Source organism: Sinohyriopsis cumingii, chromosome 1 (assembly GCF_028554795.1).
Source record: "Sinohyriopsis cumingii isolate HCF-2022 chromosome 1, ASM2855479v2, whole genome shotgun sequence".
In the NCBI taxonomy this organism is placed as follows: Eukaryota; Metazoa; Mollusca; class Bivalvia; order Unionida; family Unionidae; genus Sinohyriopsis; species Sinohyriopsis cumingii.
This window is the reverse complement of record NC_142961.1, coordinates 178,317,432-178,342,378: the sequence shown is the minus strand read 5'-3', so window position 1 is coordinate 178,342,378 and position 24,947 is coordinate 178,317,432. Positions and strand designations below refer to the sequence as shown.

The following is a 24,947-nucleotide window of genomic DNA, read 5'->3' as shown; positions in this document are numbered from 1 at the left end:
TATCCTCAAGGATGATAAGAAGTTTCATTATTAATTCCAATGAAATCATGACATCAATACTGTACTAATTGAGCAATATAAAAATTGAGTTTCAACATAGACGATTGTCCCACGAGAATAAATGTTGCATGTTATTGAAAGAAAGGAATCTTGTTTGGTGGTGAATCAACAGTTAGTCTAGTTCCCTGCTCTGTGGTCTCTGATTTGGCAGGATAATATTAAACACCACCACAGGAACCAGACTCATCAAGAAAACAAAAAGTAGTGATGTAATACACACATTTTTTTGCATACACGTGATGGTTGTTGAAACCAGTTGGAACGATCTTTCATATGATGGACATTTTGAAAATAAATGTTATTTAAACAGAATAACGAGCAACTTCATTAGAAAAAGCGCGTTATTAAAAATTATTATCGATGTGATTGTAAAATGAGGATTCAGTCAATAAACAGTCCAGTTCTCTAATGCTGCTCCCTCCCACAGTTTTTTCGATGTCAAAGTGATTTTTTTTCGAATTTCTGGAGGTCCCTCAGTAACACACGCCTCACTTATAGTGCAGTCTATGTTTGTGGACCCTATTGTGCATGAGTTATCGAGGGAGAGGTGTACAAGGAATAATTCTGAACTGAGAAAACCAGTTAATGGACAATATTTTGCCACTGTAATCATATTTAATTTATATGAGGCTGTCTGCAAATTGTGTAGAGACCAGGAGGGGGAGGAAGTGTTATTCTGCACCAGGATAATGCCCTGCATATTAAAATAAAAATCTGTAATGCAGACCTTACAAATACCTGGCAAACCCTAAACCACCCATCATTCTGCCTAGATTTGACCTGTTTGTGACATCTGTTTGTCAAAATGTTTGTTATGGGAGCCATTATAAAAGTAGAGAAAAACTAAGGGATGCAATCAATGGGTCACTTTGAATGTAGTTACATGATGGGCTAATGCATGTGTTTAGGACATAAGTCACAAGATGAGAGCAATTCATTAAGTCAAGTTACTTTGAGAAGGACTACTAACATTATTGTAAACAGTTAATATTTTGATTAGCACTTCTATGCTGTGTCACATCTTGTAACCCTTGTTCTTTTTTATTTCATTTAAATGCTGATAATAGGACGAAGTTTATACAAAGAATGTGTGGTCACCTTGATTAGAAAGAACCAACTGACCTTTGCTGATGCATCTATTGTCTTTTGCTCCTTGTGAGATGCCTGCTTCTTCTTCTCAAAATACCTGTAGTGTGAAATATTATCATTTCTTCCTGTATTTTATAACTATAAGATGATGTTTCATAAAGCTGTATCAAGCATCGTTTATTGAATGCATGTAATATCAAGTGATCAATTCACACAAAGCAATAGTGGAATGTCCAATATATCTGAATGTACTTCAAAATTCAAAATGCTGAATTCTTTTTAAGATATTAGTATATTTTAAACAATGTGATAATCCAAATCTTTCATTTCACTAATTAGATATGAAATATATTCAAGTCAATGAATAATCATAATATTTTGCTCCAAGGCATGCACAACTTAAACTTGCAACAAACATTTACAGATATCATGCACATCAAATGAACATGCATATGGCTGATTCATGACTCTCTTGTATTCCTTTATTTTTATCATGCATATAACAAGAACTTGGCAAGTAATCAATATAAAATTAAATTTTACACAAATTGGAATGGGTAATTTTATCAAATCTGCATTTTACCTGTATTCCATTTGCATTGTTTCCATTCTTTCTGCATTTTATCTATCATCTCATCATGTTTTGTTTATGGTCTTAGAAAATTCATTAGGATTTTGCAATTATTGCTTTCATCAATCATTTCCTTTTCACTAATGTAGATGAAATGGAAATGCATTTTCTGAAGTCGGGTATTTTATTTAAAAGAAGAAACTATTGCATTCATAAATTGTTTAATTACAAGATGTTGTTGTTGTTGTAGGGTTTAACGCCATTTTTCAGCACACGATAGGCTATACATGGCGGCCAGTATTAATGGTGGAGGAAGAACCCGGGAAATCCCCGGAAAGAATCACCGATCCTCGAGAAGCTACTGGCAAGCTTTGTCACATATCCACATTGGCTGAATCCGAGACTCGAACCCATGCAGACAGAGGTGAGATGGCAGTGATCCATAACGGAGAGCGCTTTAGACCACTCGGCCACTCGGGGCCCCGTTTAATTAAAAGTGTGCTTTAGGTAAACACTATGGGCAAAAATTCAAAGGACAGCACTGAGTTATACTTCAACTGCAATAAGTGAATAAATAGTTAATACATACTCATTAGCAATGTTATGACTCATTTCATTAGCAATGAGATAAAGATTGTACAGATTCAATCACCAATGTCATCACATCAATGTGTGTACTATTTTCATCGACCTTTACAAGAACAATGTGACCAGTTTACACATGGTGAATAAATATGTCAGTTTAATGAATCCTGGATTTTGTCATGGCTTTTGACTATGGAAATTTATCACCAGCCTGAAAGCAACTGATTGTCAATCAATCCAACAATATGAAATACATCCATGTTTCATTCCATTTCATCTTTTGCATTCTGCATTTACATTCTCTATTTTCTTCAAAAAGAACACACTCATCATTTCATTTAAGTTTCATTCTGTGTTTCATTTGTGTTCAGTCTACATTCCATTTTCATTTTAATGGCAAAATGACACTTCCATGTCAGATGTAGTTAAGTAGATGCCATGACACAACCATTTTGAAATTCCTCCAATGACTGGATAATCAGAGTTTTCAACAGAAATAGGCATTAAATCATGCTACATCCTAAATGTGCATAAATGTATTATCTAACTAATAAACAAGAAACATAAAGGAAAGAAGACTGATAATGATATTTTTCAAATATGGTGGAATAAATATGTCATACAGTCTGATTGTACACATTGTGTAATCAAAGGAATCACCAATGTTGAGCATGAATTGTGCTACATTTCCAGATTCGGTGATTGTATTTGAACATGGCATACAATTATGGCAGAATTTCAAAATATATAATTACTTAAATTGTTGTTAGGGACTGCAGTTTAGTAGTAATTCAAAATTTAAAACAAAATATTTGTGCAATAAGAAGCTCAAGAAGTCACCTGATTTCAATAAAAATACCTAATCCAAAAAAGGGTACTTTCACATCAAAGAGATTTGTCGTTCTTTATATTAACATAAATAAAAATCTTTTCATGTAAGACTAAATCACACAGGTAGTCAAGCACATTATGTGAAGTAATTCAGTTCTACATTTTCTAAATTTATTTCTAAAACTTCTTTCTTGAAAGCACTTCATAAACTGGAAAATTCTATGTTTCTTACAATTAATGAATATCACCTTACTTTCTGGAATTAGCATAGGCACTCAGTGAAAGGTCAATGTCTACTTTCATGGGTTTTATCCTCTCATCATCGTCATTGTCTTCCTCATCACTACCCATGTATGGATTTCTAAAATATTACAAAATGGCAATTAATCATAATCATACACTGAAAAGCCTTCATGCAAATCCTCATAAGGCCAAAAACTAGTTTTTCATGAAGAAATTTTTTTGTGAAAAACAAGTATTTCACCTATATTCCTGTGTAACTACTGGAACTGTATCATTATAGATCCTATACTACCCCATAAATGATAACCATAAGGGTATATATTGAAACCTAATACACCCAAAAATGATGACAAAGAGGGCAAATAATGAAACCTATTATGCCCATGCCTTTCTGCTATAAAATGTCACTGTAATATATATTTTGGTACACCTTTCAATTTTTGCCCCAATTCTAAGAACCACATGCCAAGGGGAGCCTACAAAAATAACCTTCTCTTGCACATGGATACTATACACTGCAAAAAATCCATGTCTTGTTTTGTAATTTAAATAACTTCAAATCTCTTCAACAGACTCGGAGGTAAATGTAGTGATATTTCCAAAACTGGAATGTTTTAGCAGATCTCTACCTACTGCTTACATTGACGTTAGTTATGATACATCATCCAATCACTGTGACACTGATACATCATCCAATCACTGTGACATTGATACATCATCCAATCACTGTGACATTGATACATCATCCAATCACTGTGACACTGATACATCATCCAATCATTGTGACACTGATACATCATCCAATCACTGTGACATTGATACATCATCCAATCACTGTGACATTGATACATCATCCAATCACTGTGACATTGATACATCATCCAATCACTGTGACATTGATACATCATCCAATCACTGTGACATTGATACATCATCCAATCACTGTGACATTGATACATCATCCAATCACTGTGACATTGATACATCATCCAACCACTGTGACATTGATAAAGTTCCAAATGTCCATTATATACATCTCAGGGTTTTTTCTTGCATCTGATGTAAGCAAAATCAATTGAGTGGGAATTAATGGCTGAAGATGACAAAAACTGAAGGATTAAGTTAAGGCAACTTACAGAGTAATTCTGCAAATGCATAAACTTATTTTTAATAGCATACCTTCCTCTTTCAGAAGGAAACAACCTAACAATAATCATCTGTTTCAACCTAAGCCAGCCATTAAAACTCAGATTTTTTAATTCGCTAAATTATCTTGGTATATAGTGCCATGCCTCATATTCACTGATAAAAGATTCTAACCTTAACTTTCATCTGATTACCATTTATATTGCTAAATTCTTAGCCATATCTGCAGTTTGACTGATGGTAGTTTTAAGGACTAAAATTTTCCAATATATGTCTACAATTCTGCATTTTTGTCATGATCCAAGCTATTAGCTGAGGCTGACAACACAGATCATGCAACAGACTGATCACTTGAGGGCTAGTAATTTGTAAAGATGTCAACTTAATGCAGAAAATGAAATGATAGTCTTAAAAATGGGATTATGTAATAAATTAGATTGCATCTACCAAATGATTTCAGTGTGAAATGTTTTATGCAAAGTGTACTTGTAAAGTACTGATATTATTTTCTAGCAGAAGCATTATAATTCCAAAGGTCACACACCAGTGAGCAACTAGTTGAAAATTGTCACTGGCTAATTCTAACTGATAATTAAAAATGTGTCCATTTTAGAAGTTTTGATCTGGAAAACTGTATCAAACTTTGTTGCCATTCCAAACAGCAAAATTAATGACTGACGGTTTAAAAAATTGTGAATGAGTTCATTTTATTTCTGCTTCGACACATTTGTGACTATATTATGCAACTCTGTGACAACATTATGCAAATCAGAGTCCACACTATCCACAAATCAGGATTGTGTCAAACATGGGTAACTCTATTTGCTTAATTACTCTTACTTAAGAAGCATAGTCATGTGGTTTGTGTTGAATTTGAGATCTTTGATGGCTGAGGCCACTGGATCTCCATCCATTGTCGCTTCCTTGATAATGCTCTTGATCTCTGTCCAGTCAAGCTGGTTGGCAATTCCACTCCGGACAATTAGGAGAGCATGGTCAACCTGACAAAATGAAAAAATATATTCATAAATACAAGATGAAACAGGAAAGGTCACTTCTTAACATATTGGTAAAATACTTGCTCTGTGCTTCTGTGGCTCTGGGTTTGATTTGTAGTTCTGGCATGTGCAGTGGTATATATCAGACCAGCCAACTAAAAGAAAACGGAATTCAAGACTGGGTTTCACAGGGTAGTTTTGAGGTGGAGAATGACACAAACAATATCTTTCAAACTGGACTTAATGAATGGAAATTCCTCAGTGTATTCCTTTCTGTAGTGGACATCTCATTCAAAATTTGTCCTTGTTCATTGTTCAAATCAAGTTTTCTTATTCAAAAATGTATCCATTAGAATAAACTGAACAAAGAGAACAAACCAAACACATTTCAAATCAACTTCACAATGGTGGCTGTTGATACTAGAAATTAAGAATATGTAAGTACCCAATTTGACTGAAAAACAGAATTTGACCAAAAATTATCTCAAATTTCTCCCTCAACATGCATAGATGCAACCGTCCAGGCTCACAACGAGTGAAAATAGGGATAACAATTAGTGAATTTTGACATGAATTAGTGTAAAATACCATGACAATAACTCCATCCACTCTGACCATCAGTACTACACTATATCATGATCACAAAATAAAACTAAAACACTACATACATGCATAAATATATCTGCATTTCTGTTTATTATGGCATTCACAAACTTCACTTGTTCTTGAACTTCCTCAATCGCTTGATCATAAATTTGTTTTTGAAACAGTTCAGGCTTCGTGCCTGCTGGTTGATCTTGGTGTCAAAAACTGCTGACAAATTTTTTAGGCCCCAGTTTCTCTCAAAAGAATTTGTAAAACTACTCTCATACATACAGGTTAAAATAGGCTAAAATGCTTGCTACGGGTCAACTATACCAATCGGCTGTAGTTCTACTAATATTGTGACCAGCAGTACTGGACCATTTCGGCAACTGCCAATATCACGACTTGCACTTAACGTGAAATCGGTTATTTTACTACAGATTTAAAATAATTGAGAATGGGGAAATTTGTAATTTTTCTGCATGCGGTGTGAATCTGTGAATTGCTGAAAAAGTCATGAAATTCAAGCCAAAATCATGAGGGTTGGCAGCTATGAACATGGAATGTGCAGAAATACATTTTTTTTTCTTCATGCAAATCCTCATGCAAATCCTGGATACTACCGGATAAATCGAGACAGTTGGCAGGTCCAGTATATGGTAGCCCATCTAACGTCTATGGTTTCTTCCAGGTTCTAAAGTTTCCTTTACCGTAAAGACCATCATGAATCAAAACCCAAACCATTAAAAATGTGCTTAAGTGTTTTGAGACAATTTACAACAAAAATAAAATCATCAAAAGATAAAAATAAAACGAAACAGTTTTTGTCATGTATTGGCTTGGGACATCAAAATTAGTTATCTTTATTGGGTTTGTATTAGTGTATTGGTTCAACACAGCAGGAAAACTGAAATTTAAGTGTCAATGTCATATTATAAATATTAACTGATAATAAAGCCAACTAATTTATTCTAAAGCTGAATAAAAATAACAGTGTACTAATTTGAGGCTGCATCAATTTTACAGCTTACTAATTTACTCTGAAGCTTAATCAATCTTAAAACTTACTAATTTACGCTGCGGCTGAATCAAAATTATAGCATACTGATTTGCTGAGGCTGAATCAATATTACAGCTAAATAATTTAATGAGGGTGAATCAAAATTACAGCTCACCAACTGAAGGTTCATTTCTATGAGCTGTCCCTTTAACTTGTCCACATCCTGTTCCTTTTGAAGTTCTTGAACTCTTTTTTCATGATCCTTTTTTATGTTTTCTAATTTCTTCAGTGCTGCCTTTTCCTATAAAAAACAAGAGGTCCACATAGGCATGATTTTACTCCCATTTCACTTAACAGGGAACCATTTCACTAAGGAAGCTTATGCAGTATTGTAGGAACACCATGTAAACTGTCTCCCAAATTCTATATTGTTAAGTTTACTTGTTTTACTATATCCTGGTACATTTCATTTCTAAAGATAAATATATAATAAACATTCATAATCTTTTGCTCATAAGTGATGTCATCCATGACCTTGATGATACAAACCAATTTACCATGTTTTAAACATCTAGAGAGGTGACAAGCTTAGCTGTCTGATGCAAGGGAGGTCACTAATATGTCTTTTGAAATGACAATACAAGCTTATTTAGTATGGTGGAGCAAACTATAACTGAAATTTGGTCTCCAGAGTGGTAACAAGCTCAGCTAATCAAATGAAAGATTATCCCAATAATGTGTGAGGATATTGTTCACAATCAAATTCATCCAACATTTTGATAATATAAGAAGATAACACAAGTCTGGTCGACAAATTCCAAGGTCAAGTCAATAATGCATGAGTTTCACTCACAACCTTGAGAACACAGGCCTATTTACCAAGTCTGATCAACATCCTGGGAGACATACGGTCTCTAGAGTGGTAAAAAAAATCAGGCAATCAGATGCAATAACACATAATAAATATGCATAGATATCATATGTAATAAAATAATCCAACAGCTTGGTGATATTTGACTATTCACCATGTTGATTAAGATTGGGTCACAAATAATAATGATGATATAAGTTTGGCAAAAACACTTTACACAACTTTATTATACAAGTTTGGTAAATATATGATCAGAAATTGAGTTGCTCAAGTGTTGACAAGCCCAGTCAATCAGGTACACATCACTCAATAATACGCATAAATCTTGGTCATAATTGTACTCATCCAAGATCTTGATCATATACAGCCTATTTAACATGGCTCATGGTTCCTGCAATCGTTAAAAAATATAATTGGATGACGTTACCAAGACCTTTTTACCAATTTCAAGAGTACCTACTTTGTAAATTTAATACTTACCTAACACAAATTTAACACAAAAACATTTTACAGCTGGCTTTTGGCATACTTCATCCTACTGGCTAGGTCATTCTCTTTTGAGTTCCATGAGTACAATGATTTTGAATGGCAGTTAAAATCCCAGGATATAGTCTAAGAAGTTTCAGGGGAAATAACTCTAACAAATCCATTGTCAAAGTAAGGTAGGATGGTAAAACATTTGTGCCAAGATTGGATAATGCAAAATAACCAAATTCCATGACTTTTCTAAAACTTTGAATGATTTATGAAAATTTCAAAAATTTTAAAGCCCTTGAAATGCTTTTCTGTAATTTACAAGCTTTTCCGGGACTTCCAGGACTGCAGGAACCTTGAAGGTTAATCAAAACTGGATCAGAATTTTGTCTCTAAAGTGGGAATAAGCTATCACATGCAAGATCACCTCATTATGCTATAGGCACAACTCAGAGATTTATTAACTGATATCACCTTTTTTAACAAACAGTGTTTCATTTAACAGTACAACATGGTTTTATGGAAGTCATAAAAACATATTATGTTATAAATGAGAGACGTTAACAGTAATGCAGTATCATTATAAGGTGTAGTCTATAATAATGTATTTTATAGGTTAATCAACAATATATAGGTATAATAATGTATTTTATAGGTTAATCAACAATATATAGGGGATATTTTCTTTTCCTACATTAATACTAGATCTATTTCATTGTGTGATGCAACAGAAAAATGTGATATATCCTTTTTGGTACCACAAGATGAAATATATCTTGCATTTAAACAGGATAAGAAACTTTTCTTTTTATTATATACCAAACTTGCTTGAAAACTGAAGGAAAGAAGATTATGTTCACTCCTGAGCACAGAACCCCACCTCCTATTTTACAAATTCATCCCATATTCATAGACTGATCATATAAATATCAGTGACTTAAGAGAGTGATAGGATTGAGTAGACCTGATCGTATTACATTTTGTAAAGTATCTGATCATTTCTGACCATAAAGCAAATTGAACTCGGCACTGTCAGAGCTGGTTTATCACTGTTGTCAAGGAAAAATGGGGAAATAGATTCACAGAGATGTAAATGACATCAAGCCAAATTTCTTTAGCAAAAATAAATTTTTATGACAGAAACGTAATTCAGTTTTCTATTGATCTGTTGCAACTTTAAAAAAAAGCGATCATTTTTGTTGCTGCAGATATAACTTCTGAAGGCAAACAGAGTCGAGCATTGCACAGCATGATGGAAAATTTTGTATTTGCGCATGTGAAAATATATAGTATTTACATGTGAAAATATAATGAGAAAAAAAATATGAAAATTATTTCACCAATTATTTTCTATATTTCACACTCGTGTATATAATAAAATTGCATCTTATCATTCAAAAACTAAAATCAAGTGAAAAAGAGAAATCAAAGAATTTTATAATTTAACTGGCTCTATTACCTTACCCATATTATATGAGGGCTTCATAATACTACGGTCCTTAATAAGAAAGGAACACGGTATAGAGAATCAATGTTTTTAGCATCTGTGCTTTCAGTAAATCCAGGAATTTTGTGATACAGATATTTTAACATTTGCTCACTGTAAGACATGTACAAACATTTGAGAAGTTTTGTTCTTACTTATGTAGATAAAATTTATATAAATTAAGTAGGATGTCTTGCAAAAACTGACAAAATTTTCATGAATATTTTTAAAACAAATGTATGGTGAAAAGATTGCAAATGCTATTTAAAGTTTAATAACTGTTCTTCAACTTGTATTAAGTTAATCACACTATTAAGCTAATGTCTCTTGACATGAACTTATGCTAAAAGTGTTTCAAGAAGGGTTCACAGTTGCAATCAAGTGCATGAATAACAAATATTTAGTGCCTGAAATTAGATACAGAAACCAAGATTCAGAGAACTGCACTCCAGTTTTTACTTGTTGCAAAGCTTTTGTGTCCAACTTCTGACTTTCCATTTTGGAGAAAAACTCATCAACAGCCTGAAATTGAAAATAAAAGACTCAAGATTCTCGACAAAGTCTCCAGTGTAATGGAAAATGACAAATAAAAGACTCAAGATTCTTGACAAAGTCTCTGGTGTAATGGAAACTGACAAATAAAAGCAAAGGACTCAATGTCTGATATTCACTATGGTAGGGAAACATTAGCATTATAAGAGAAAGTCCTTATTCAAGCTATCTGTACTGTTAATGATCAATCAGTAAATCTTTGCACCATAATAAGACAGAAAAACATACCCACACTGTATTTCAGCAATAAACAATCCTGCTAGGATTTTAAGGTTTAAAAATTATATAAAAATTAAAATTCTAGCTTTTATTGGTTCAGGAATAAATAAATTATCTTACCTTGTTGAAAGTGTCAAATTCCACATATCTTTGTTTTTCATTTTGTCTGAACATCATAGGATGAAATTCATCATATCTATATATAAAAAGGTGGATTGAAATAATTTTTTAAAACTACATGTATATCACCATAGTACAACACAATAACACAATAATATTTTAATATTTAACTTACTTTTGAGGCCATTACTTATATCAAAATCAGAAAACAATATGCATGAACATATTGCCAGTAGCTTCTCGTGGGTCGGTGGTTCTTCCCGGGTTCTTCCTCCACCATTAATACTGGCCGCCATGCATAGTCTATCGTGTGCTGAAAAATGGTGTTAAACCCCACAACAACAACAACAGCATGAACATAAAATAAAACAAATTCATATGCAGTGACAAAAGGGAAATTACTCTATACACTCCATTTTGAACAGCAGCAATTAAACATTATCAAATTCACTCACTTGACGTGTTAAAGTTATCAAATTCAATCATTTGTGTAGAAGTTATGAAATTAAATCACCTGTACAGAAATTACCAAACTAAAACACCTGTGTAGAAATTATCCAATTCAATCATCTGTCTCGAGGTTTTCAATCACCTTCAAAGAAATTACTATATTCAATCACCTGCATACAAGTTATTAAATTTAATCACCTGCATGGAATTTATCAAATTCAATCACCCATGTAGAAATTATCCAATTCAATCACCTGCGAATAAATTATCCAATTCAATCATCTGTCTGGAGGTTAGGGCAGTTCCATTAAAACATAATGGGGACCCAGAGAGGGCACTTTTAATATGGGGTACTCACCTATATATGCAATTAAAAAATTTCTTTTCATTTTAATATGAACTCTGTGCAATCACAGTACCCTGACATATGTTTTTAAAAAACTGCCTTCCCTGGGTACCATGTATATTTAAATTTAACAGCCCTGATCAAATTAAATCACCTTCAGGTAAGTGACCAAATTCAAACACCTGTATAGTATTAAATTCAATCACCTGTAATGAAATTATCAAATTCAATCAATTACATGGAGGTTTTTAAATTTAATCACCTGTGTAGAAGTTATCAAATTCAATCACCTGCATAAAAGCTGTCAAATCCAATCACAAGTGTTCAAAAGTTATCAATTCCAATCATCAGTGTAGTAGCTATCAAATTAAATCACCTGTATAGAAATTATCTAATTCAATCATGGACAACATAAAAAATAAAAAATCTAAATGTGTTCTGTAACTTGTTTGCATTTTCTATAATTAAAACAGACTCAACAATTTTGTCTCATAAAACAGTGAAAAAAAATTAAAAAATCAAAACATGATATGTTTAACATCAAGAAATTAATAATATACAGTATATGTGCAATGCCTGTATAAGATAACTAGAACACAATAATGAAAAACAACTGATGTAAATAAATACCATATAGCCTGAAAATTTTGCAAGGATTCTTCATTTTTATATTATGCAAATAGAAGTACAGATTCCCTTCAAATTATTTTGATTTAAGCAGCTAAATTAATTTGAACAAATTACACTGCAAACTCCACCTCCATCCCCTTAAGGAATATTCTGAGATGATGTCATCCACCTAAAAATAGTTAGGGTATCATGAGACCCAAAAATTAAAAAGTCTGCTGCTTTTAACTTACATCAGTAATTGTTCCTCTTCTCCCTGTTTGGCACTGGGCTTCTTCTCTGCTTTCTGAATAATGTACCCCTAGAATATATTACAATTAAAAATTAAGCAAAGTTTCAAACAAAGGACATAATATTATGGGATATGTCAAAATTCCCTCTTCCTTTTATCGAAAAGGGAAACATTTTCTGAAAATGGGAGTGAGTGAATACAAAATTTTGAAAATATTGTATAATTTTTTCCAGATCCGTTTAATTTTTCCAGATATATTGCTTGAAACTAGCATAAAACTAGCATTATCAAACAGATCATGCAGGAACTGCATTGAAAACATACATTTTCATAAGGATACTTTCTGTCATCAAACAACAGATGGCTTTGACATTAAGGTCACAACTAAGTAGTTTTGGGGGCATATAAATATTCATTAATAACATGTTTCACTGTCATTAATATAAATGGCCTTGACATGTAAAGCATCTAAACCAAATGACAATTCTAACACATCTGCAACTTACTAGGTCATCTGAATGGTTGAATATCACAACTTGCAACAGTAAAATTTATTATGAACTATACAATTTTGATGTTATTACTATATGACACATCTTGTACCTCAAAGATACCTAAAATCATACTTGTTAAAATTCTATGCACAAAAAATAGTCATGCTAAAATAGAGATAACAATCAAGTTAATGAAGAGTTTAGGTTTTCATGGTAATTTTATTTGTCATCTATATCATGAGGACTTTAGATTTTCATGGTAATTTGTCACCAATATTATAAGGACTTGTGGTTTTCATTGTAATTTTAGTGTCACCAATATTATAAGGACTTGTGGTTTTTATTGTAATTTTATTGTTACCAATATCATGAGGACTTTAGGTTTTCATGGTAATTTAATTGTTACCAATATTATGAGGATTCAGTTTTTCATGGTAATTTGTCACCAATATTATAAGGACTTGTGGTTTTCTAGGTAATTTTATTGTCACCAATATTATAAGGACTTGTGGTTTTCATGGTAATTGAATTGTCGCCAATATTATGAGGACTTGTGGTTTTCATGGTAATTGAAATGTCACCAATATTATGAGGACTTTAGGTTTTCATGGTAATTTAATTGTTACCAATATTATGAGGATTCAGTTTTTCATGGTAATTTGTCACCAATATTATAAGGACTTGTGGTTTTCATGGTAATTTTATTGTTACCAATATTATAAGGACTTGTGGTTTTCATGGTAATTGAATTGTTGCCAATATTATGAGGACTTTAGGTTTTCATGGTAATTTTATTGTTACCAATATCATGAGGACTTTAGGTTTTCATGGTAATTTAACTGTTACCAATATTATGATGATTCAGTTTTTCATGGTAATTTGTCACCAATATTATCAGGACTTGTGGTTTTCATGGTAACTGAATTGTCACCAATATTATGAGGACTTGAGGTTTTCATGGTAATTGAATTGTCACCAATATTATGAGGACTTGTGGATTTCATGACAATTTGACAGTCTGACTGTATAAGTGTACTTTTCAACTTTTTCAAAGCCTCCATCCTACATGTGCTTGACTTTCAGATGACCCATGGTACCATCATGACTGTAAGTCTGGGAACACCCTTAATTATTTTCAAATATAATTCTCTATGACCTACAAATTTCATGACATGAAGCAATTTTTTCATGTATTACAAGTCTTGGGGCACTTAAGACTTTGTTTCACTGATCACTCAATGTATTTTATCAATTTAAAGGTTATTTTGGTATAAAATATCCGCAGTTGTTATGGTGCTATCATTATCAATTATTAGGTGGAACTGAGATAAATTGATATCATATGTTTGAAATATCGACAGATATATTACATTTTTCTGGTTTCTTACAATTTCTATATATTTCAAATATGTATAATTTCATTGGACAAAGGCAAGTATTGTGCATTTAGCACAATGTTGTCCACAATGTTGTTACCATAGTAACCCCAGATATTTAGCTATATTGCACTATTGTCAGTTGATATATTAGTGCATTAAAATTGTCATAGATCACTAGTATTTACATATTCTGCCTTGAAAATTTAAGTATCTAACTTATTAAAATGTTTTACAAGTTTTAAAACAAAGAAAGAGTGTTTGGTTAATTGTTCACATTTACAGTAACCAAGTTTACATCATGGCTTCACTGCAAGTAAATGGAACATTTTAACTTGCATTGAATGAAGTACATATCTTGGTTTGAATCATAGGTACCACTACACTAAAGTTTAATAATATCTCAAAATTATCAAAAAGAAGTCTCTGAAAAAAAAGCTTTAAGACAACTGCAATAAAATTAACTTTGCTTTCATGTAAATGACCTTAAATATGAACATGATCATTCAGCTAGCACATACATGTTAATATTATATAGTAAAAGGATAACAGGATTAATGTTGTAGAACAAAAGGGTACCAGAATTGCCTTCAGACAAAATTATCTCTTTTCTCAAACCAGTTTCTGGGTATAAACAATATACTGGCCTGGGTTTCTGTTGGAAAACAAAAACAAATTACCAATCATAACTAAAGGAGCACCAAAACAATCACCATGGAAAAAATCAAAAGTGGAATGGAAACACAAACTAAAATGGATCGACCATGGTGTAATTTAGTGAAACAAAGCATAATGACTACGCCAAAAGCGTAATGGTTGGCATGTATATAAAGACTAGCAGACATAAAATTATTGTAGCCCGATCATATCCTGTGAAGATGTATAGGCGACCCATGCAAGTGACAAAGAGCTCTAAAATATGCAAAGGCAACAGTGTCAGCAAACCGAATGGCAGAACTTTGTCGGTATAAGGAGATGATACAAGTTGGAAGTAGAGATCTTTTGAGGTGAAAGGACTCCTACGAATGAGAATGGTACGCTTCCAAGGTTGCGAGGTCTCTCTTGAGACAGAAAGCATGCTGCTTCACACAAGTGGTAACTGACAGGTTCATGGGTTTTGCCATCAAGCTTTAGACCTAAAGGGAGTTCACTCTGCCAGACTGTCACATAGGTTGACAACTTTTAGCTCCCTTTATCTAAAACCATTATCTGGGGGAGCTAGATTTGTGAGGTAGTAGTTTTCCTAAGTATTATGATTGGGTAACATATTTAAGGAAGAAAAAATGTATCATGGGTGTTTAAATTTGTGATCTTGAAAAATTCACCAGTGTGAACAGAATTAAAGGTTTGGCTCTGTCAATTTATGTTAAGGAAATATACTGGTGACATGATACAATTTATGGACATTATGGTGGTTTCTTTTATTAGACACTCACTTTTGAGGGCTGTGATTGCAGCTTGACAAACAATTCCTCTGCTTCATTTATAGCTGACATTAGTCTGCTGATATCTGGTAAAAAGACACAAAGTTAACAATACTTGGGAAAAATATTGTGAATAAACCTCTGGCGATTATAGCACTCACAATAAGGCACTTCATTATAACACTGTTATTGTTATAAGGCTGGTATGAGTATGGCTCCATTTTAGTTGTATAAAATTATATGTATATAGTGGTTCGTTAAATGGTGGTCTCGTGATGAGTTCCAATGGACATCGTTATAATGGCAGAGTGCTGCATAGTGAGGAAACATACAATCACTGATGTAGTCTTTTACCATTTATAGTGTACAGAATGTTCCAAAATGTCAAAAAGTTTTAAGGTACTAAATTTTCAAGAACATCGAGATGCCTAATAATAATCAGCTATTCTCAAAATTGCTAAATTAATAAAAATAAAAAATTGTTTCCAAAGATGTTGATATATATTTTAAATCCTTATACTGTAGAGTGTCAATCAATAATCAAATTTAAGAGATTCAGTAAAGATATATATTCATAATGTAAACATTGTTCAAATAACTGATTGCATATATGTATGTATGTATGTATATATATAATATGCTGTATTATTCATTGCAAAGATTATGATCAAAGGTTAATATTTATCTATATATACATATATATATATATATATATATATATATATATATATATATATATATATATATATATGCAATCAGTAATTTGAACAATGTTTACATTATGAATATATGCATTTATTAAATCTGTTCAATTTGATTATTGATTAACATGCTACAACATAAGGATTTAAAATAGCATGAAATCAAAGTATAATATTACTATGACCACTATCAAGTTGAATTATATCCCTAAATTTCAGTTGCCTCCCTTGAAATATAAAATTAACCTGAAAGGCCACTTCAGCTAAACTGTCTTATTAATTTTCGTAAGACCACTGGATTTGTTTTCATTATTAGCAATACAAACAATTTTTAATGAAAGAGAATAAGCAAGGTCGGGTTTACATTCCTATAAGTCAAAAGTTAACAATTACAAAATATCTCCAATAAAATTTACTTCAAAGACTCTTAGCTATCATCTCAAACTAATAAGGTATGTACAAGTAAAATTCATTTATGCTTTTCATGCATTTATTAAACTCTACAGAATCAATTTTACAAATAGCTTTTTAATACAGGAAAACTTCTAGTTACGGTTACAAGCATTTTCTGGTATAAATGAAAATATTACCAAATAAACAGTTACATATTCAGATGAAATAAAATTGATGAAAATGAGCTCAAAGATGAATATGTATTTCTTACCATTTGCCAAATTAAATCCTTTGCCAATTTTCACATTATTTGCAAATCCGGCTCCAATCAGGCAATTTTCAATCAGTGCTGGACCATAGTCTACAACAATTTAGAAAAATCACATCATTGTTTTTTTATTGCCTATTAACATGGACTGTTTAAAGATGTGTGTAAATATATCATAAACAAATTTTTCCAGCTGTATGTGCTAAAGGCAAAATTATTTCTCTTTCTTCATCAGAAATAAATGGAATCATTACCTGGACTTTAAGCATGTGTGTGTAATATAGTAGTCACAAGAAAATAATAACTGACAAAAAACACTGACATTCCCATTTACACATATTATCACCCTTTACTGCTAGTAAAGTTTTTGAGTAAATTCATCTCTGTTTAAGTAAAGCTTTTCTGAAGAAAAAATATGATGCAAAAGTTACCTATCTGTACACATGTTGAAAAAAAAAGACCTATTCCAGAGCCAAAATGGCCCTTATAGTGCATCCTCCATTGCTCTTTTATGTCCAAGTTTTGAAGTTAATCATGAAAGGGAATTATAAATGAGATCAGAAGTTTACTGGAGCACCTGTATTTTCACAAAAACAAAAGAATGGTAATTAAAATACAATTAGTACTTAAAGAATTTTTAAAAAATCATATCTGAAATCAATGATCCCTTGATTGTAAAGTACTGAAATATTTTCTGAATACATGTTACCTAATTGTGGAATCAGAACTTTCTTCAATGGATCATCTTCCTTTGCTCCCAGAATTATCTCCCTCAGTCTGAAGATAACAGATACAATAACAGTCTTATTCATAGTAATATTACAAAATGTAGCACGTATCTTAGCTACTTATCACACAAATTACCATATAAATCCTCCCAAATGTATTTGTCTTTTGTAATCTCATAATCCTAATTTAATTCTAAGAAGACATTGGTCAAACTGCAACAACTGTAGCAATAAACCAACTTTATAAACAATTTTTTAAATCTGTAGTAAAATTTTTAAAGACTTTATAAAAGTAGATTTATTTCCCATGCTTATTCATGTGATATGTCATTTTAAATTCTTAATTGCAAAATTAAGTTTATCACTGAATTGCAAAATCAAGTTTTTTAATTATTACACTGAAATTACATACCATATATACTTGCTGATAAGTTGCATCCAACTGCAAATTGCATATTAATCAGACTCAGATCTGCCATCACATCATGTGCTGGCAAAATCTGGGTCTACGTAGTTTGTTAATGTCAGCAGAACAAACTACACAGATCATGAACTGCCACTGCATTATGTTATGGCAGATCTGGGTCAACAGCCTAGATGTTTGAAAAATATAAAGCAACTCTGCTATTAACATAAATTTTTAAATTCTAGGATCAAATTCTTTAACTCATAAAAAACAATATATACATAATAAACATATAGGTACCAGATGCTATCTACTTACATTTTATAATTCTAGGACTGAATTCTTTAACTTGTATATAAAGTATGTGTCTGTGTGTGATTTGGATTTTTAATGAAGCTTTAAAATAAATTCAGTGATATCACTACGATGTCTGCAGTGTGGCAGTTTATACCGATGTCTAGCACTGGGGCATCATGTCGCAGACATGTAGCAGGATGTCCCACTCAGTCACATTATCCTGACACCAGGCTGACCAGTCCTAACACTAACCTCTTAATGCTGAGCGCCTAGCAAGGCAGCTATTAGTACCATCTTTGTAAGTCTATGGTATGACTCAGCCGGGGTTTGAACCCGTGACCTTCTGCATCCGAGGTCAATGATCTAACCATTAGGCCACTGGACTGGCCTGTACATAAAAGTAAATAGATACATAATAAACAGGTATGTCAGTTACATAAACACAAATTTCACAACTGACAAAGCATACCATTTATATGAAGGTTATCTAAATTGTCTCACATATCATTCCATTACTGATTAAATCTAAGTCATAAAGACTGAAGACTGTTGTATTGCAATTAATGAATATCACTTACTCTTTGTAAATTTGAAGAATACAGTGTATATTTACTGGTTATTCAATTGTTTCTCACTATGCAGATTTGAATTTCTTGTAAGGGATCATAGCATAATAAAAACCATGTCCACTAACTTTGAGATTTGAGTGAACTCTCAAAATGCTAGCAAAGTACAGACACTTTCATGTTTATATAAAGGTGTCTGTGTAAAACAAAAAGAAAGTATGCATAAAGTGCATTTAGTTACCTTTCTTCTGTTGGTAGTTCATGTTCTTTGGCAGACGCTACTGGGTAGGTCTCTCTGACAGCAAACCGCACATCCTGACTATTGTCTGTACGTGGGCGCAGGATGTTTAATATGATGTACTCAAAATCTGTCAGAACTATGTTGCCCTAAAATGGTGAAAAATCTTTGCCAAAATGAGGACAATACTGCTGACATACCATCTAGTTACTCAACACAACATTCAAAAGAGAATATACTAGGCCATTATAATAGAATGTATACAATGTTGATTATCAACACATGTACTCGTGTAAAAGTTGGGTACAACAGCAAACAAAATGTACTCTGATGTTCTGTTGTATAATGTGCCAGGAGTCTATCTTGTTTGTTCTACTGATTACTTTCAACAACCTGCACATAATCTAGATCTCAGTGCATTATGCAATGACAGATATCAGACTGTGTAGGTATCTCCCAGTGCATTATGCAATGACAGATAATGGTCTGTGTAGGTATCTCCCAGTGCATTATGCAATGACAGATATCGGTCTGTGTAGGTATCTCCCAGTGCATTATGCAATGACAGATATCGGTACATAATCTAGATCTCCCAGTGCATTATGCAATGACAGATATCGGTACATAATCTAGATCTCCCAGTGCATTATGCAATGACAGATATCGGTACATAATCTAGATCTCTCAGTGCATTATGCAATGACAGATATTGGTACATAATCTAGATCTCCCAGTGCATTATGCAACGACAGATATCAGTACATAATCTAGATCTCCCAGTGCATTATGCAATGACAGATATTGGTCTGTGCATGTTCCAGACAGTACTGGCCTATAATTGAGTATTCATAATTTCTAAATGTATAAAAAAGGAAACAAATTCAGTCATTACAACTTAAAACAGTCTAATGATAGTTGTGGCAATGCTGACATTAAAATAAAGCATGGTTTCATGACAGCTGTGGCAATTTTGTCATTACATTAAAGCATGGTCTAAGGACATACATTACAATGTTGACATGAAATTATTTGAAAGCTGCTGAAATTTGTGATATCTTTTATGCTGGAATGAGACAAACACTTCTTTTATTCATGATCTGCAAGTATATTATTTGTATGTGTTTTTTGAATTTACACTGCAAAAAAGGAGGGTACAAAAAACAAAACATTAAAACATCATACACTGGGTATGAGAATTCATGGAAACTACAGACAACTTGTGCAATCTTTCCCCCACTGGTTTTAAGTTACATGACTCTCAATACATTTGAAGAGAAACCTACCATCCTGTGGCCTGGCAGTATATCTGTTATGCTTACCCGGTCATACAGCTCCACAATAACATGGTATGCAGCCTCTCCTGAACCAAACTGCAAGTCTACCATTCTATCAACCCCCAGCTGGGTCACACTTTCTAGTCTCCGACCTCTTATGTGCTTCCTCATCTGCAAATGATACATGAAAGAACATGTCTAAAGTGGAAGATGATACTTAAATTTTGTAAATGAAAACATCTAGAATTATGTGCGGATATATATATATATATATATATATATATATATATATATATATATATATATATATATATATATATATATATATATATATGTATATATATATATATATAAAGGGCAATAACTCTTGCCCATTACCTCCCCTCAATACCACCAGATGTCACCAGTTGTTAGCTGAGCAAGATACTAACAAGGATGATCGCATGGTGGGGTGGTTGGAAGAGTGTTTAAGTAATGTGATTGGGTAAGTATTTTCGGAGAAACATAATATACTTAAAATTTGCTTTTTCCTTCAAATACATTATAAAATTCCATTACATTAGGAGAATAAGAATAATGAAAAAATGCAGGAAAAAATTTTTTTCCCCCAAGGAAGCTGTTAGCCCTGGATGGTAGACAGGGTCAAGATTTTGGGGGACATAGGACACAAAACTGCAGGAAACACATGTGCCTGCTCTCAGTCTGGAACACTCAAGTTTTATACTCTCATCACTCGTAACTATTGTGGCAGTTTATTTTCAGATGTCCTTTTTAAAGCAGATTAAAAAATTAATATTACAATGGTTTGTGTACAGTGCAAATGCAAACCAAAAGCAGTTACATAATTCTATTCTTGTTTTGCAGAGAAGTTGCCATTTTAAGAAGCAGAGGTAGCAGAAGATGCAATTGTTGAATTTTTGTATAAAAGAAGTTTTTATTTATAACAAGTCCTTTATGTGAAAAATATATTTATTCATTGATAATATAAATTTAGGCCCACTGTAATAAAATATTTGTAACTTGCCAGTGTTACTGGAATAATGGTGCCAAAATAATAATGTGGCACTGTTTGTTTCACATCAAATTAATGTTCTGCTCCATTTTAAAGGATAGGATTCTTTGTGACATATTTATCATGCAGATACAAGTCAACAAACTAGAATAATGAACATTATTAAAAACTATGTCCCACTTACAATAAAAAAAATCATGAAAAATAAAGTCACAAAAACATGATTTGGTCCATTAATAAGTAGCTGAAAAAGTCATTTAGTGTTTCATGTTAAACTATGTGACTCCAAACATATGTTGGCAAATGAACCTCACGCTATGTATTGAGTTTAAGCACTTCAAAGCATAAAATGTGTATGCCAATATGTACTATTAACTATCTAAAGAGCTTGGGAAACAAAATGTTCAAATTAAGGAAGGATGCATATTTACATCTTTTTGACAATGTACGTATCTGACAAAATCTAAATGAGTCTGTCATTTGACCTAATGAGGCCCAAACAGTGAAGTTCACTTCACCTTACATTAATTTCATGACATTCCCCCAAACAAAGTTTGTTCAAATACAATGCATTAATAATCAAAATGTTGACTTTGTGTCAATCTATACTTCAAAGAGGAAGGTGTGAAGATAGCTAAAATAAGTTTTATGTTCTGTAGTCAGTTTTGGTGCTAATTTCATGATCAAATGTATCAGTAATTACACTGCTCTCTATGGAATTCCCAACAAAAATTCACACATGATCCTTGAAAATATAGTACAAAACTGACTTTGCCCAATTGGAAACAAATTATGATTCAGTGAATCCATGTCCATTACTAATAAATTAATCATTTTATCAATTATTTCAACATACAGATATATGAAATGAGAACTTCTGGTATGGAAATTGTTGCCAATTGTTTTAGTGTAATTTATTTTTGAGGTTTCTGGTTTGTTTTACAACAATATACAACAATTGTGGTTCAGTAAAAAAAGCAGTGTTTTACTATTTTTTAAAAACTTTTAATAATACTCATCAATAATACAATATACAAAAAGAGAAATTTAAAGTGACTATTTTGAACTCTGTTTGCCTGCTTCACCCTATTTTCCTCAATTTCAACCTACATGAAGGGTCACTGGTTCATATCCATGAATCCTCTTCCTGTAATACATTCACAAAATTCTATATTTCAACTCGACAATGTGGTATACATCTGACAGGAAAGATAACTCTTTCTCATATCTTATCATGTGATTTTTTTTCATAATGTACTACTGCAACATTAAATGCAATATACTAACCTTCATAGAGAATCCAGAAGGTGCTGGGTTCTTTGGCCAGTCAAACTCTGTGCTGTGAATCCTAATGCCAGATTCTATAAGGATTGTGGCTTTCTCTTCTTGCCTACAATTGTCAAATAACACATGCAAATTACATACATTTCTAACAGTATTTAGTTCTCAATAGGAAATGTATTCATATTGACAGACAAAAAGTTTGACTGACTTTACATATTTTAATTGATATTCAACTATACTCCATTTTATATTGTGACTTCTTATGATTATCTTCTGGTCGAAAGTACTTTCTTCCTAACAAGCATGAGTATTTAGGATCAAACAAAAGAATCACTAATGGCAAGTGTATTTCTCTTAGTTTTGTTAATTACTATTTATCTGCAAAAGAAAATGGTATTTATATGCCTGTCTACTGAGCAATGACATATGTTCTTCCAGTTCACACTTCTAACCACATCTGTATTGGGTAATTAAATTGACAGATATTTTGTTTATATATAAAAAAAACAGTCCAAGTCAAATCTATGGTTTAAAGGCTCTATGTAGATAATGCTGTTTGACTTATTGGTATATGACAGCATATGCACAGAAAAAGGATGGATCAAAAGATGTCTTTTTAAAATAATTTAAACCACTAGACCCTTATCTTTGATGGAAAAGCCTGCAGATGAAAATGGCGAGGTTGTAGAGAAGGATTTAAGATCAAGTATAAAAATAAAAAACAGATGAATCTTTAAAAGCTCAAACTAATAATTTCATATATAGCAAAGATATTTTTAATTATGCTAACATTAAAGGGAAAATATTGTAATACAAAATTTGGTTGACTGGCAAAACATATCTGGTTGTTTGACTATAAAATCTGTAAAGAAATTCTAATTCAATTACTACTAGTGTAATGTGAAATCTATTTTAATCTGTTATTTCATACAGCAAGCCCATTTAATTGAATTTACAAATTGGCAAACATTAAACCACTGCCTCCAAAGGGTGGTTTGTCTGGCTCTAATTTTGGAGTAATTTGGTTTCTCAGATTAACTGCAAGTTGTCCTGACTTTGTCTACTCCTGAGATACCATTTCTATAATAGACTATTACTCACTTGCCCAGTTTTATGAGGTAGGTTTTGTTGTCTACATCATAGACATTTATCACCCTCATACAAAGGAACCTGCAAAATAGAGTTAATAAGTAAATAAATACTGAATAACAACTACAAGAGAATGTTCTAACTATACAATAATACCTGTAAGACAAGAAGATGGACTGCATGTTGAACTCAATGAGTTTTGATAATGTCAGATTTTATTTAGCTAGAGAAAGGTAAGTGCATACTGGAGCTTCATTTCAAATCTGAAGTGGGTGGGATAAAATGATATTTAAATAAAAGTAAAGAAGAAAACTTTAATATTAAAATTAATCAATGATGTGAATGAAAATGTATTGATGGGCTGACATATACCTACATGCACATGGATACATGAATACATAATTGTTACATGTACACAGAGCTTCTGTTAAGGCAGAATTGACAATAAGTCTTATGACCCAGACTTAGAAGTCTTCATGTTAACTTTTCAAATAATAATTTGTCAGACTCTGATGAACTCCTATCATGTTATCACCAGATTTATTATTAAAAGAAGATGATTTAGTACTAATTAGCCTGAAATTGCAAACAACTATATTATCTGAACATCACTGTCATTTATAGTTTGTTCAGACACAATACTAGTGAGTAATTCATTGAGATAGTCCAGAGTTTGCCTTGTTTTGAGTTTATAGAGCATTATTAATATTTGTCTCTTTTATCTGCAAATGTTCCCACCCACTTTCAAAACAGAGATTGCTTTCTCATGTATATTGGAAATTGTTTAAGTATTCTTCAAGCAGTAGTTCTTTTATTTAAACAAATAACTGAATCGTCAATCCTCTGTGACCAATACCTAAGTTGGTGTGGTTATACATATTATCCACACCTGCAACAATGTTGAATGCTGGC

General features: G+C 32.2%; 1 protein-coding gene across 1 annotated transcript in view; it reads right to left on the bottom strand.

Annotated features, from left to right (window-relative positions):
• The window catches only part of LOC149808461 (ribosome quality control complex subunit NEMF-like), a 94,404-nt gene that overhangs the window by 67,267 nt on the left and 2,190 nt on the right, over window positions 1-24,947 (bottom strand). The window contains exons 2-15 of the mRNA XM_089977628.1: window positions 24,048-24,116; window positions 22,950-23,052; window positions 20,696-20,821; window positions 19,380-19,525; window positions 17,851-17,918; window positions 17,145-17,234; window positions 15,792-15,865; window positions 12,487-12,554; window positions 10,831-10,906; window positions 10,399-10,461; window positions 7,284-7,409; window positions 5,366-5,526; window positions 3,390-3,497; window positions 1,183-1,246 (exon numbers count right to left, since the gene is read on the bottom strand). Of these exons, the coding sequence (XP_089833754.1) occupies window positions 1,183-1,246; window positions 3,390-3,497; window positions 5,366-5,526; window positions 7,284-7,409; window positions 10,399-10,461; window positions 10,831-10,906; window positions 12,487-12,554; window positions 15,792-15,865; window positions 17,145-17,234; window positions 17,851-17,918; window positions 19,380-19,525; window positions 20,696-20,821; window positions 22,950-23,052; window positions 24,048-24,116 (1,342 nt within the window). The remainder of the gene's footprint in view (window positions 1-1,182; window positions 1,247-3,389; window positions 3,498-5,365; window positions 5,527-7,283; window positions 7,410-10,398; window positions 10,462-10,830; window positions 10,907-12,486; window positions 12,555-15,791; window positions 15,866-17,144; window positions 17,235-17,850; window positions 17,919-19,379; window positions 19,526-20,695; window positions 20,822-22,949; window positions 23,053-24,047; window positions 24,117-24,947) is intronic.